Consider the following 12,061-nt stretch of genomic DNA (forward strand, 5'->3'; position numbering starts at 1 on the left):
TTAGGATGCACCGGGAATGAGAAAGCCCACCATTTTGAAGAAGCTAACCTGCTGGCAGGAGGAACTAGGCATCCCCCTTGCCAATCTTCTTCTAAAGGTACGGTGGGGAGGGGGGGGGGAGGGGGATATGTTGGTGATCGAGGAGGTTCCGGAGGCAGGAGGGAGTGGGCATCCCTCTTGCCAATCGCGGATGTGGGTGTCAGATTGGGAGGAGGTAGTCTACCGCAGTCAGCTCAGCTGATTGTGGCAAGTGTATTTTCCCCCTGATCAGCTGAGCTGTCAGGACTCCCTGAAGCCGTAATTCCCTAACCAGCACTGGTTAGAGAATCAGAAGGGGGGGGGGGTGGATAAAACATCTGCCCTTTCAGGTAAACATAATTCTTCATAGGACGCTGGTATGCAATTCTTAGTCGCTTCTTAGGCAGCCACCTAAGGCCCCTCCCACTGCATCCCAAGATGCTTTGGGAGGGGGAAGGCCTGTCATTCGCAGCATGTGACCCTGTAGGCAGGAGCGTGTGGACTTCCCTCCTATAGATTTTGCAGTGCAAGGTACGGGGGTGTCAGGTTATGTAGGGGGCATTGTTGCCTGAAGTCAGGTGGTGTCTGCTATGTGAGGAGGAGGGTGTTGTCTGATGTTGGAGGTGTATAGTGATAAGGGTAGCAGGAATGTTGGGAGTTAGGGAAGGGATGTAGTGTTCCAGCTGATCCTAAGCCAGCAGGAATCCCCAAAACCAGGTCAGCAGATGGGGATTTTTCTGCTACAATCAGCTGATGGCAAGCCCTCAATGGGCTGTCCCTCCCCTACCACCCCCCCCCCCCCCATCTCTGGGTGGTGGGAAGTGCTGCTGTACGTCCAGAAAGTTGGTTTTGATTATCGGTACTTGGACGTCCCTGGTATTAGTACGTCCAAGTGCCGACTTAGGCAGGGTTTTGGAGGTTTTAAAGTTTTTGATTATGCCCCCCCTAGAGTGTATATAATATACACACACATTCTTCAAAAGGTTTCTGCAAGTTCATATTTTCATGGGAAATGGTTGGTGCGGGAAAAGTAGTAAGAGGATATGTTGTAGAATGTCTTGTGACTAGTCAGGCACCAGGGTTGTTATATGGAAAAGTTATGTAAATTTGCTTTTGAGATATTTAATAAATAGTTTTTATTTTTTTAAACAAATGAAAACTTTTTGAAGATCCCTCATACATATGTACAGAAGATCCAAGTAAAGGGAAGGAGTAGCCTAGTGGTTAGCACCCTGAAGTTGCGAGTTCAATCCCAGCCTGCTCCCTGTGACTCTGTGCAAGTCACTTAACCCTTCTTTTGCTAAGTACCACACAGTAAGATTGTAAGCCTTCCAGGACAGATAGGGAAAAATACTTAAGAGTGCAATACTTAAGAGTGCCTGATTACTATTCAATGTACTGTAAACCGCTTTGGGTGAATCTCTTCATGAAAAGGCATTTAATAAATCCCAATAAATAAAAATAAAGATTGTAAATTATCCCCGTCAACTACTAATCAGGTTATGGATTCAAATAAAATATATATACTTTTGGAATGTTTAACCAGATTCAGAACCAATGCTAGGAAGTTCTTCACCCAACGGGTGGTGGACATCTGAAACACACTTCCAGAGGGAGTGATAGGACAGGGTACGGTATTGGAATTCAAGAAGGGATTGGACAATTTTCTAAAGGAAAAGGGGATAGAAGGGTATAGATAGAGGGCTAGTATACAGGTCCTGGACCTGATGGACCGCTGCATGAGTGGACGGTATTGGATTTCAAGAAGGGATTGGACAATTTTGTGAAGGAAAAGGGGATAGAAGGGTATAGATAGAGGGCTAGTATACAGGTCCTGGACCTGATGGGCCACCGCGTGAGCAGACTGCTGGGCATGATGGACCTCAGGTCTGACCCAGTAGCGGCACGGCTTATGTTCTTACCACTTCTCAAAAAATCTCATTGGCTGCCGGTGGCACATCGAATAACCTACAAGATGTGTCTACTAATCCTTAAATTGATACTTTACAAATCTCCTTCTTTTATTGACAGTCTTAATAACCTATGCCCTCACCCGATCACTTAGATCTAATCATCATTTGCTGGTTGTCCCCTCTCTTAAATCCATTAACACACGGAGACAAAGCACAGTTACTTACCGTAACAGGTGTTATCCAGGGACAGCAGGCAGCTATTCAACATGTGGGTGACTTCATCCACAGAGCCCGGATACGGACAGCTTTGCAAGCAGACTTGCTTGAAGAACTTTAGAAAGTTTGCGACTGCTGCACCATGCATACACGAGTGCCTTCCCGCCCAACACAGGGCGCGCGTCTCCTCAGGTCAGATAGCTAACAGAGAAGCCAACCAGGGGAGGTGGGTGGGTTGTGAGAATAGCTGCCTGCTGTCTCTGGTAACACCTGTTAAGGTAAGTAACTGTGCTTTATCCCAGGACAAGCAGGCAGCCTATTCTCAACATATGGGTGACCTCCAAGCAAACCAGAATGGGATGGTGGGAGTGTTGGCAATTCAGGAGAATAAATTTTGTAACACTGCCTGGCCAAAATGGCCATCCCATCTGGAAAAAGCATCCAGACAATAATGAGCGGTGAAGGTATGAACTGAGGACCAAGTGGCAGCTTTACAGATTTCCTCAATAGGAGTAGATCTAAGGAAAGATACTAATGCTGCCATGGCTCTGACTTTATGGGCTGTGACTCGACTCTGTAGATGCAGTCCAGCCTGAGCATAGCAGAAAGAGATGCAAGCAGCTAACCAGTTGGAGATGGTGTGCTTGGAAATTGGATGTACCCAACTTGTTTAGATCCAAGGAGACAAAAAGTTGAGGTGCAGATCTGTGTGGCTTGGTTCTTTGCAAGTAAAAAGCCAAAGCATGCTTACAGTCTAGAGTATGAAGAGTTGTTTCTCCAGGATGAGAATGAGGCTTTGAAAAAAAACACTGAAAGTACAATGGATTGATTGAGATGAAATTCTGAAACCACTTTAGGTAAGAATTTCGGATGAGTACGGAGGACCACCTTGTCATGATGGAATACTGTGAAAGATAGGTCTGCAACTAAAGCTTGTAGCTCGCTGACCCTGAAAGCAGACGTGAGAGCAATGAGAAAAACCACTTTCCAAGTGAGGTATTTGAGATGAGCCGAAGCCATTGGGCTCGAAAGGAGGCTTCATCAATTGAGCAAGAACAACACTGAGATCCCAAACCACTGGAGGAGGTTTGAGAGATGGTTTGACATTGAAAAGACCTTTCATAAATCTGGAAACCACAGGATGAGCAGAAAGGGGTTTCCCTTTGATAGGATGATGAAAAGCAGCAGCAATTGCACCGAAATGTACTCGGATGGATGTGGATTTGAGGCCTGATTGAGACAAATGGAACAGGTAATCCAAAACTGAAGACAAGGAGGTAGATTGAGGCTCCTTGTGATGAATGGTGCACCAAGCAGAAAGTCTAGTCCATTTCTGATTGCAGTATTGTCTAGTGGTAGGCTTCCTAGAAGCCTCTAAAATGTCCTGTACAGATTGAGAAAACTGTAGAGTGGCAGCTAGGTTGAGAGGTACCAAGCCGTCAGGTATAGAGACTGTAGGTTGGGATTAAGTAGAGACCCCTGACTCTGAGTAAGCAGAGAGGGAAAAACTGGTAGAAGTAGTGGCTCCCTGCTGCTGAGTTGAAGTAGAAGGGAAAACCAAGGTTGCCTGGGCCACCGAGGAGCTATCAGAATCATGGTGGCATGCAGTGTTCCCGCTAAGCTGCGCTGGGGTGCGTTGGCGCACAAAATATTACCTCGCAGCGCACATGTTTCTCGTCACAGCGCACACAGTGTAGAGCACAGTTCTTCAACCGCCGGTCCGCAAACAAAATCTTGCCGGTCCGCGAAGGATTCGGTCCCCGCCGCAACGAAAGGCCGGCGTCAGCTGACTTGCAACTTCCTGTTGCAGTCGCTGTGCCGGGACTCCTGCCTTCGCCGGGACTCCTGCCTTCCACCGCGTTTGCCTCCTGCCTTGTCTCCGCACCTCCAGACCAGCAGCGGCAGCTGTGTATGCTTTTAACTTCGGCACAGAGCTGCCCCTAATCAATAGTTTAGCGCGGTTTCATAAGGCAGCCTCGGGGCCTTTGCTAGGCCGGCCCACATCGCATCATCGAAGCGGGCCGGCTATCAAAGGCCCCGAGGCTGCCTCGTGAAACCGCGCTAAACTATTGATTAGGGGCAGCTCTGTGCCGAAGTTAAAAGCATACAGAGCTGCCGCTGCTGGTCTGAACTCTTGGGCCGCTGAAGGAGGGCAAAAAGCAGCTGTCCTGGAGGTTTCCCTTCCTCTCGCCTTTACAGGTTCCTTTTTTCCACCTTTTTTTTTTTCCTTCAAACGGCAACGGGCCCCAGCATCGACATCAATCAAGTAAGTTCCACTGTTAATCAAGCGGTTCTGCTCGGCCAAAGCTTCCCCTGTGACATGAGCCACCCTCAGGGGAAAGAAAGTGACCCACAAAGGTGAGGGGAAGGGGGGCAGATGATGGAAGTTGGGGGGGGAGAGAGAGAGAGAGAGAGAAGGGGCAGATGATGGAATAGAGGAGATGAGAGAGAGAGAGAGAAGGGGACAGATGATGGAAGTGAGAAGAAGGGAGAGAGAGCAGAAGGCAGATGGACGTCAGTTGAGAAGGGAGAGCAGATGCTGAATGGAAGTGGGGAAAGAACACATACTGGATGGAAGGAGGAGATAAATAAAGGGGGAAGAAAATAGTAAGATAATGGAGGGGTGAGGGAAAGGGGTGACAAGCTGTGTGTAGACACGGTGAAAAGAGGGAAACGGGACTAAATAGTAAGAAAGAATTTAATTTAGATGGAGGCAGAAAATAGAGAAGGAAGACCAGAGAAGAAAAGGGAAGAGAGAGCAGAGAATGATCAGATCTGAGTGGAGGAAATGAGAAGAGAGATATGCTAAAAACCACAGGGGGGAGGGAAGGATAGAGATGCCAGACCATGAGGGGAACAGAAGGAAGATGATGGATGCTAGACCAAATTGGGGGGTGGGGGGGGGGCAGGAGGAGAGATGGCAGGGAAAGACAGACAGTGAATGGAAGGGGCAGATGCTGGACTGAAGAGACAGAGAAGGTTATCATGCTGCTGTACCGGGCCATGGTACGCCCTCACCTGGAGTACTGCGTCCAGCACTGGTACTTTAAGAAGGACACGGTACTACTCGAAAGGATCCAGAGAAGAGCAACTAAAATGGTTAAGGGGCTGGAGGAGTTGCCGTACAGCGAAAGATTAGAGAAACTGGGCCTCTTCTCCCTTGAGCAGAGGAGATTGAGAGGGGACATGATAGAAACATTCAAGGTACTGAAGGGAATAGACTTAGTAGCTAAGGCAGGGAGAACGAGAGGGCACTCTCTAAAGTTGAAAGGGGATAGATTCCATACAAACGTAAGGAAGTTCTGTGGTAGAAAGCAACATATTTATTTGGCTCATAACTTGCTGGCGCCCGATATTTTTAGCTCACAGTGAAAAAAGTTTGCTCACAACACCCGCCCGCTTAGAGGGAACACTGGTGGCATGTTCCTGTTTGAGTTTTGACAAGTGTCTTGAGAATGAGAGAGAATGGAGGGAACGCATAGAGAAACTGATTCGTCCATTCCAGTAGAAAAGCATCTGCCTCCAGTCGGTGAGGGGAATATATCCTGGAGCAGAACAGAGTTTGTTGTTGTGCAACTAGATCTATCTGAGGAGTTCCCCACTGAGAAAAAATGTGATGAAGAGGTGAGGAATTGAGTGTCCATTTGTGAGGTTGTAGAAGACGACTCAATTTGTCCGCCAGAGTTTCTCTCCTTGAATGTAAACAGCTTTGAGGAAGGTGTGAAGGATTGCCCAATTCCAAACCTTCAGAGCTTCCTAGCAAAGAGAGAGAAATCCTGATCCTTCCTGCTTGTTGACTTAATACATGGCGACTTGGTTGTCTGTTCGATTGAGGACTACCTGGTCGTGAAGATGCTGAAAAGCTTTGAGAGCATTGAAGATCGCTCTGAGCTCCAACAGATTGATGTGAAAATGATAATCTGTGCTGGACCAATGGCCTTGAGTACGGAGACCATCGAGATGAGCCCCCCAAGCGTAGGTCGAAGAATCTGTCGTGAATACCTTCTGATGAGGGGGTGTTTGAAACAAACCTCTGGAGAGATTGGAAAAGAGCATCCACCAGTGGAGACTCTCATTGAAAGAATCACTCTGTGTTGAGAGAGTGGATCGAAAGCCTGAGCCCACTGAGATGCCAGGGTCCACTGAGGGATTCTGATGTGAAGTCTGGCAAAAGGAGTCATATGAACTGTAGAGGCCATGTGACCTAAGAGAAACATCATGTGTCTCGCTGCAAGTGAAGTGAGGGATGACACTTTGTGACAAAGGTGAATGACAGCATCCTGACGCTGCTGAGGAAGGAATGCTCCGAGTTGTACAGTGTCCAAGACAGCTCCGATGAACTGTAGAGTTTGAGAGGGCTGTAGCTGGGATTTGGGAAAGTTGATTTCGAACCCCAAACTTTGGAAGAACCAAATAATCTGTTGGGTTGCTACAATAACCCCTTGAGATATTGAATCGTTGATGAGCCAGTCATCCTGGTACGGGAATACCTGTAGACCATGGTTCTGCAGAGCTGCTACTACTACAACTAGGCATTTGGTGAAAACTCTTGGAGATGATGCCAGGCCGAAGGGCAGAATTCTGTATTGGAAATGCAGGTTTTCCACCCGAAATCTGAGGAACTGTTGAGAGGCTGGATGAATGGGAATGTAAGTATAAGCCTCTTTGAGATCTAGAGAACATAACCATTTGTTCTGATTTAGAAGGGGATATAAGGATGCCAGTCCAATATAGGGCACAGATGCTCATCTTCTTCGGAACTAGGAAGTAACGGGAGTAAAACTCCCTGCTCTGCTGTTCCAAGGGAACTTCCTCGATGGCATGGAGACGAAGCAGAGCTTGAGCTTCCTGAAGAAGGGTGGTCTGATGAAATGGAAGGATACCCTCTTGGAAGATCTGGTGGACTCTGGAGGAAACGAAGAGAGTATCCTTCCTTGAGGATAGTCAGCACCCAGAGGTCTGATGTAATCATCTCCCAGCGGTGGTAAAAATGATGGAGACGACCGAGGCACAACGATGGAGGTTATGCTCTGTATTAGATGGTCAAAAAGGTTGAGAGGCCTTAGGCGCAGCAGAAATCTGAGATTTTTGCTGCCTTTGTTGCTGTTGTTTCTTAGGAGGCACTCATGTATAAGGAGCTGGTAAAATGGAAGAGGCCTTTAGAGGTAGAAGGTTTAGGCTTAGGACAAATGATGGAAGCAAATGATTTCTTATGTTCAATCGTTTAGTAGCTGCCTTGATAGAGTCATGAAATAATTCATTGCCCTGACAAGGGATGTTGTGCTAGATCTTGAAGATTGGGGTCCATGTCTACAGTGCAGAGCCAGGCAAGCCGGCATGGCGCATTGCTACTGAGAAGGCAGTGACTCTCGAGGAAAGTTCAAATGCATCATAGAAAGATTGAAGGAGATTCATGCGGAGTTGAGTCAGAGTGGTAATCACATTCTGAACCCTGAAATATTCAGGCATAATGTCAACCAAATGCTTGAAATAAGAAATGAAAACAAAATTGTAATTTAAAAAAACCTCTAGTTACCATAAGAATTTTGTTACAAACGTCGATCAAACTTGTCCATGGTCCTACCCTCTCTTCCAGGAAAGACAGTGGCATAAACCTTGGCAGGATTGGTCCTTTTCAGAAAAGACTCCACAAGAAGTGACTGATGGGATAACTGAGATTTCTTGAAGCCCTTGCAGTGGACCATCCTGTAACGAGGTTCCAGCTTTCCTGGCACAGCAGGAATGGAATAAGGTGTTTCAGAAAGAAGTGTTTGAGAAAGAAGTCTATTGATGGGCAACTCAAGAGACTCCGCAGGAGGACGAGACATATTCATTTCCTCTAAATACTCGTAGAGTATTTGGAATCAGAGTCCAAAGCAATATTGAGGTCCTTACTCATTTGACGTAGGAAAGAAGAAAAAGATATCTGCTCCAAGGAAGGTTGACCTCGAGGGGAAGAAGGTGACCTCAAGGCGCCTCGCAAGGCAAAGAACGAAGGTGAAGCTTTTCTGGAGTACCGATACCTGAGGTCTAAATATACAGGTATAGATGACTCACTGAGAGAATGGATAGAATCCCTCGCAGGAGAAGAAGTATAGTCTTGAGGTGGTGTCCTCGACTTCGGAGTTGGAGGCCTTGAAGAGTCTCGAGACCTGGAGAAACGAGGCCCGTCTTGAAATGGATGCCTCGACTGATGTGGAGAACTGTGCCTCGAACCAGGCAGGTCTCACTGAGAGAATGTTGAGGAGTCTTCACCCTATGCCTTGGAAAGGGTGACGCCTTATGCAAGGAAGGAGGCTGGAGATAGAGATAGAGATACCAAAAGGGATTGAACGCCTGGTGTCGAGGTATCTCGAGGCACTGACAAGGACTCGGCTCCTTGAGTAACATGCTTATGCTCCAGATGAGACTCTCGCAAAGACTTGACTCCTTGCATAGTATGTGTAGAATCCTCTTGAGGAACTCCCAAGGACTCGACTCCTTGTATAGAGTGAATAGATTCAGCTCAAGGCACTGCCAAGGATTCAACTCCTTGTGATACTGCCAAGTGCTCAGATTGGGCTGCAGGAAGCAGAGTAGAGGCAGGAGTACGTTTGACAAGCATATTACCAAACTGGCGATCCAATATGGTCTGGATCATAGCCTCCAAATGAGACACCGAGACTTGAGGATCTGGTACATTTCGAGTGGCAATAGTCTCTGAGGAAGAGGAGGAAGAATGACTCTTCGACTTGGAGACATGCTGCCAGCCAGCGTACCTGCTGGTAGTCTGCCGCGAACGTTCCTCGACATCTACTCCTTCCCCTCTTCCCCCATCGCACATCTACTTTACATTTTCTGTAAACATTGCTGGGCAGAGGAACCGATTCTCAACACCGCCCTATTGCCGGCTGGCATCTTCTCGCCATTGCACCTTGCCCTCTGACAACTTCCTGTTTCCGCTAGGGCAAGCAGTGGTGAGAACACACCAGCTGGTGGCAGGACGGTGTTGTGAATTGGTTTCTCCGCCCAGCAACGTTTACAAGAAATGGAAAGTAGACGCACAGTGGAGGTGGGGGAGGAGTAGTAGATGTTTTGGAAGGTTTGCGGCAGAGAGCAGACCACCAGGTACGCTGGCCGGCAGCATGATTTGGGGAGGAGTAGGAGTAGAAGGTAAGGAGAAAGCAATATAGGACTTGGGAGAGGGAGTGGGGGGAAGGGAGAAATGTGACACTCAGCAATGGGGTAAGGGGAGGAGGGAAAGATGTCAGATTTGTGATGGAGAGTGAGGGCAGAAGGATCACAGGGAGAGGTAGGAGAAGGGGTTACAGTGACAGATGGATTTGAAGGACAGAGGGAGAGAAGGACATGTGGGAAAACAGAGGGAGTCAGAGAGAGATGGATGTGGAGGCAGCAAAATGGGGAGAGCGAGAGATGTCATGACACATGTCACGAAACACTTTACATAGCAATTTTGCACTTTCCATAATAGCCACATGTGCCTGTTAACTTAGGGAGTGCAAAGAGCCAGGTATTTAAAATTCATGGTATGTCTTCATTCCTGCTTCCCCCCTCCAAGTCCTGACTGAACATATGATGTCCTAATTACTTAACTTCTTCATTCAGTGATAAATATTGGCAGAACAGGAAGTTTTACAAGAGGGCAGGGCTGGTGTTAAGGGTGGGCAAACAGGGCAATTACACTGGGCCCCCTGTCATAGGGGGCCCCAAACCTGCCTGAAGTTCAGAGGGGCAGCCTGCAATCAAGATTTGGGGCTCATCTGCTCTAGGCTCTGGAAGAGGGACCAGCAAAAGGGATTAAGAGGGTGTGTTGAGAAAGAGAATGTACACAAGAGCTTTTTTGTTCCTGTTTGTTTTGGTATTGTTTTTAAATGTTTTAAATAATGATTATTGTTTTAATGGATGTATAGTTACCCCATATATATGTTTTTAACATAATGTTCACCACCTAGAAGGCCGATTGGATGGTTTATAAAATTTTTGAGTAAACTTGAAACTTTTACCCAGCTGCATCAGGTCATTCCTTCCTCCCTGTGATGGGTTCTTGTGCAGTGTGTCACATGTATGAGACTTAATAATCAGGTGTCATACAGAAAAAAAAGATTGAAAATCCCTGCCATAGAAAAATCCAGCAGCCCACTCAACTGTAGAATATGCTATTGTGCTTTAAACATCTAATGCTCATACTGAAGAGGGAAAATTTATGAACCCTATTTCATTGGGAGAAGCTTTGGAGAATCCTATTGAAAGAATTTCAATTAAAACAGTTAATTCACTTTCAATGCTGGGTTGTGCTATTGCCTTACTAATAATACCTTTTATAAAACATATGGTCACAGTGAAGGGGGAGAGTTACTTTACATACTGGTAAGCAGAACTCCTCAAAGGCTGGCTTCACAAATGTGATGTACTGAGTTAAAACCTGCTCAAGGTCTCTGCCACGTTCACCGATGTCTCGTAACACTGAATAGGGTAGGAAAAAAAATTTCAAAATAAAGCAGCATCTCTTTTCCTCCATATCACTAGCAACAAGACATTCCCTGTTTATTTTTGTTAAGTATCCATAAGAAGTATTTACTGTATTTTTCGCTCCATTAGACACACTTCCCCCCCCCCAAAGTGGGTGGCAATAAGGGTGCGTCTTATGGAGAGAATACCCAAAGCGCCGCCCCCCCAGTACATTATTTTAATGCTGCCATCCTCCCTTGTTTGTCGACCCTCTTCCTCGCCGCTGCCCCTCCCCCCTGCGCGTACCTTTTTAAAAACTTCTGGCGCCTTCACTCGCTGAGAGCGGTGGCTGGCTGGCTGCTTGGTCCCCACTGCTTCCCTGAGAACCGATGGCAGATGCGGTTGCCTCCTCTTCTGTTCTCTCGCGGCACACCAGGCTGCCTGCCTGGTCCCGTGCTGCTTTCCACGAGAACTCAGTTTTTGCAGGAAGCGGCCTGGGACCAGGCAGGCATCTTGCCGCAAGAGAACAGAAGAGGAGGCAGCCGTGTCTGCCGTTCTCGGGGGAAGCTGCGGGGACCAGGCAGCCAGCCAGCCTAGTTTCTTTGGCAATTACCATACACTCCTTCTCATGCACACAGATCTATCAATGCTAATCATATTGTATTAACTAACAAAAACAAAAAAGGAAACAAAAAACAAAATGAAAATGCCTTTAAACCTCAAAGGTGCTCAGAACCAATATATGGTAAAAAAGTGACCAAACCGGGGCAACAACCCCTGTAAGGGCTTTCAAAGAGTCTATCATTGCACCATCCTCAAACGGTAGAAAGGTATTTAAATTTTGATGAATATCTTTTTTTACTTTTTCTCTTCTTTTTTCTATTAAATGTCCATTTAAAATGTCCAATGCTTAAGTGAAAACTATGATCCTTAAAGTAGGCAAAACTTAACTGTGAGTATTTAGGAAGCCAACTTGCTACAGCAGGTACAGGTGGGTCCTAACGCGTTTCGCTGACAGGCTTCTTCAGAGAACCCCCTTACCATATACCACTTTCTTACCATATATTGGTTCTGAGCACCTTCGAGGTTTTAAAGGCATTTTCATTTTGTTTTTTGTTTCCTTTTTCGTTTTTGTTAGTTTACAGTCCTTTGGGAACTTTCTTTGTTTGAATTTCACCCAGTTGTTATTTTGGGAATCATATGGTATTGCCATCATCTAGTAGACAAGCATGTTATGAGTACAGTACTTGCAATTCTGCATTTTAATTTTTGGCTCCCAATATCTGGAACAATCTACTTCCCAAAGTGAGGTCTGAATTTTTGTTTCTTAGATTTAACACATGTTTGAAAACTTACTGTTTTCAGAAGGCCTTTGAGATTTAAAGAATGCAGGCCTTGCTAGCAATTAAAGATAAGCTAGGTTTCCCCTCCCTTTTCATCTGAATTTCAATTTATTTTTATTTTTT

The 12,061-nt window shown here is 46.4% G+C and overlaps 1 protein-coding gene across 3 annotated transcripts in view; it reads right to left on the reverse strand.

The window, feature by feature from the left end:
• The window catches only part of UCK2 (uridine-cytidine kinase 2), a 148,011-nt gene that overhangs the window by 9,242 nt on the left and 126,708 nt on the right, over window positions 1–12,061 (reverse strand). For 2 of the 3 annotated variants that reach the window (XM_033962174.1, XM_033962176.1), the window contains exon 5: window positions 10,513–10,610. In XM_033962174.1, coding sequence (XP_033818065.1) covers window positions 10,513–10,610 — 98 coding nt within the window. Of the gene's footprint in view, window positions 1–10,462; window positions 10,611–12,061 lie in introns of all 3 variants that reach the window. The other variant, XM_033962175.1, reaches the window with a different exon arrangement.

Source organism: Geotrypetes seraphini, chromosome 10 (assembly GCF_902459505.1).
Source record: "Geotrypetes seraphini chromosome 10, aGeoSer1.1, whole genome shotgun sequence".
Classification (NCBI taxonomy): domain Eukaryota; kingdom Metazoa; phylum Chordata; class Amphibia; order Gymnophiona; family Dermophiidae; genus Geotrypetes; species Geotrypetes seraphini.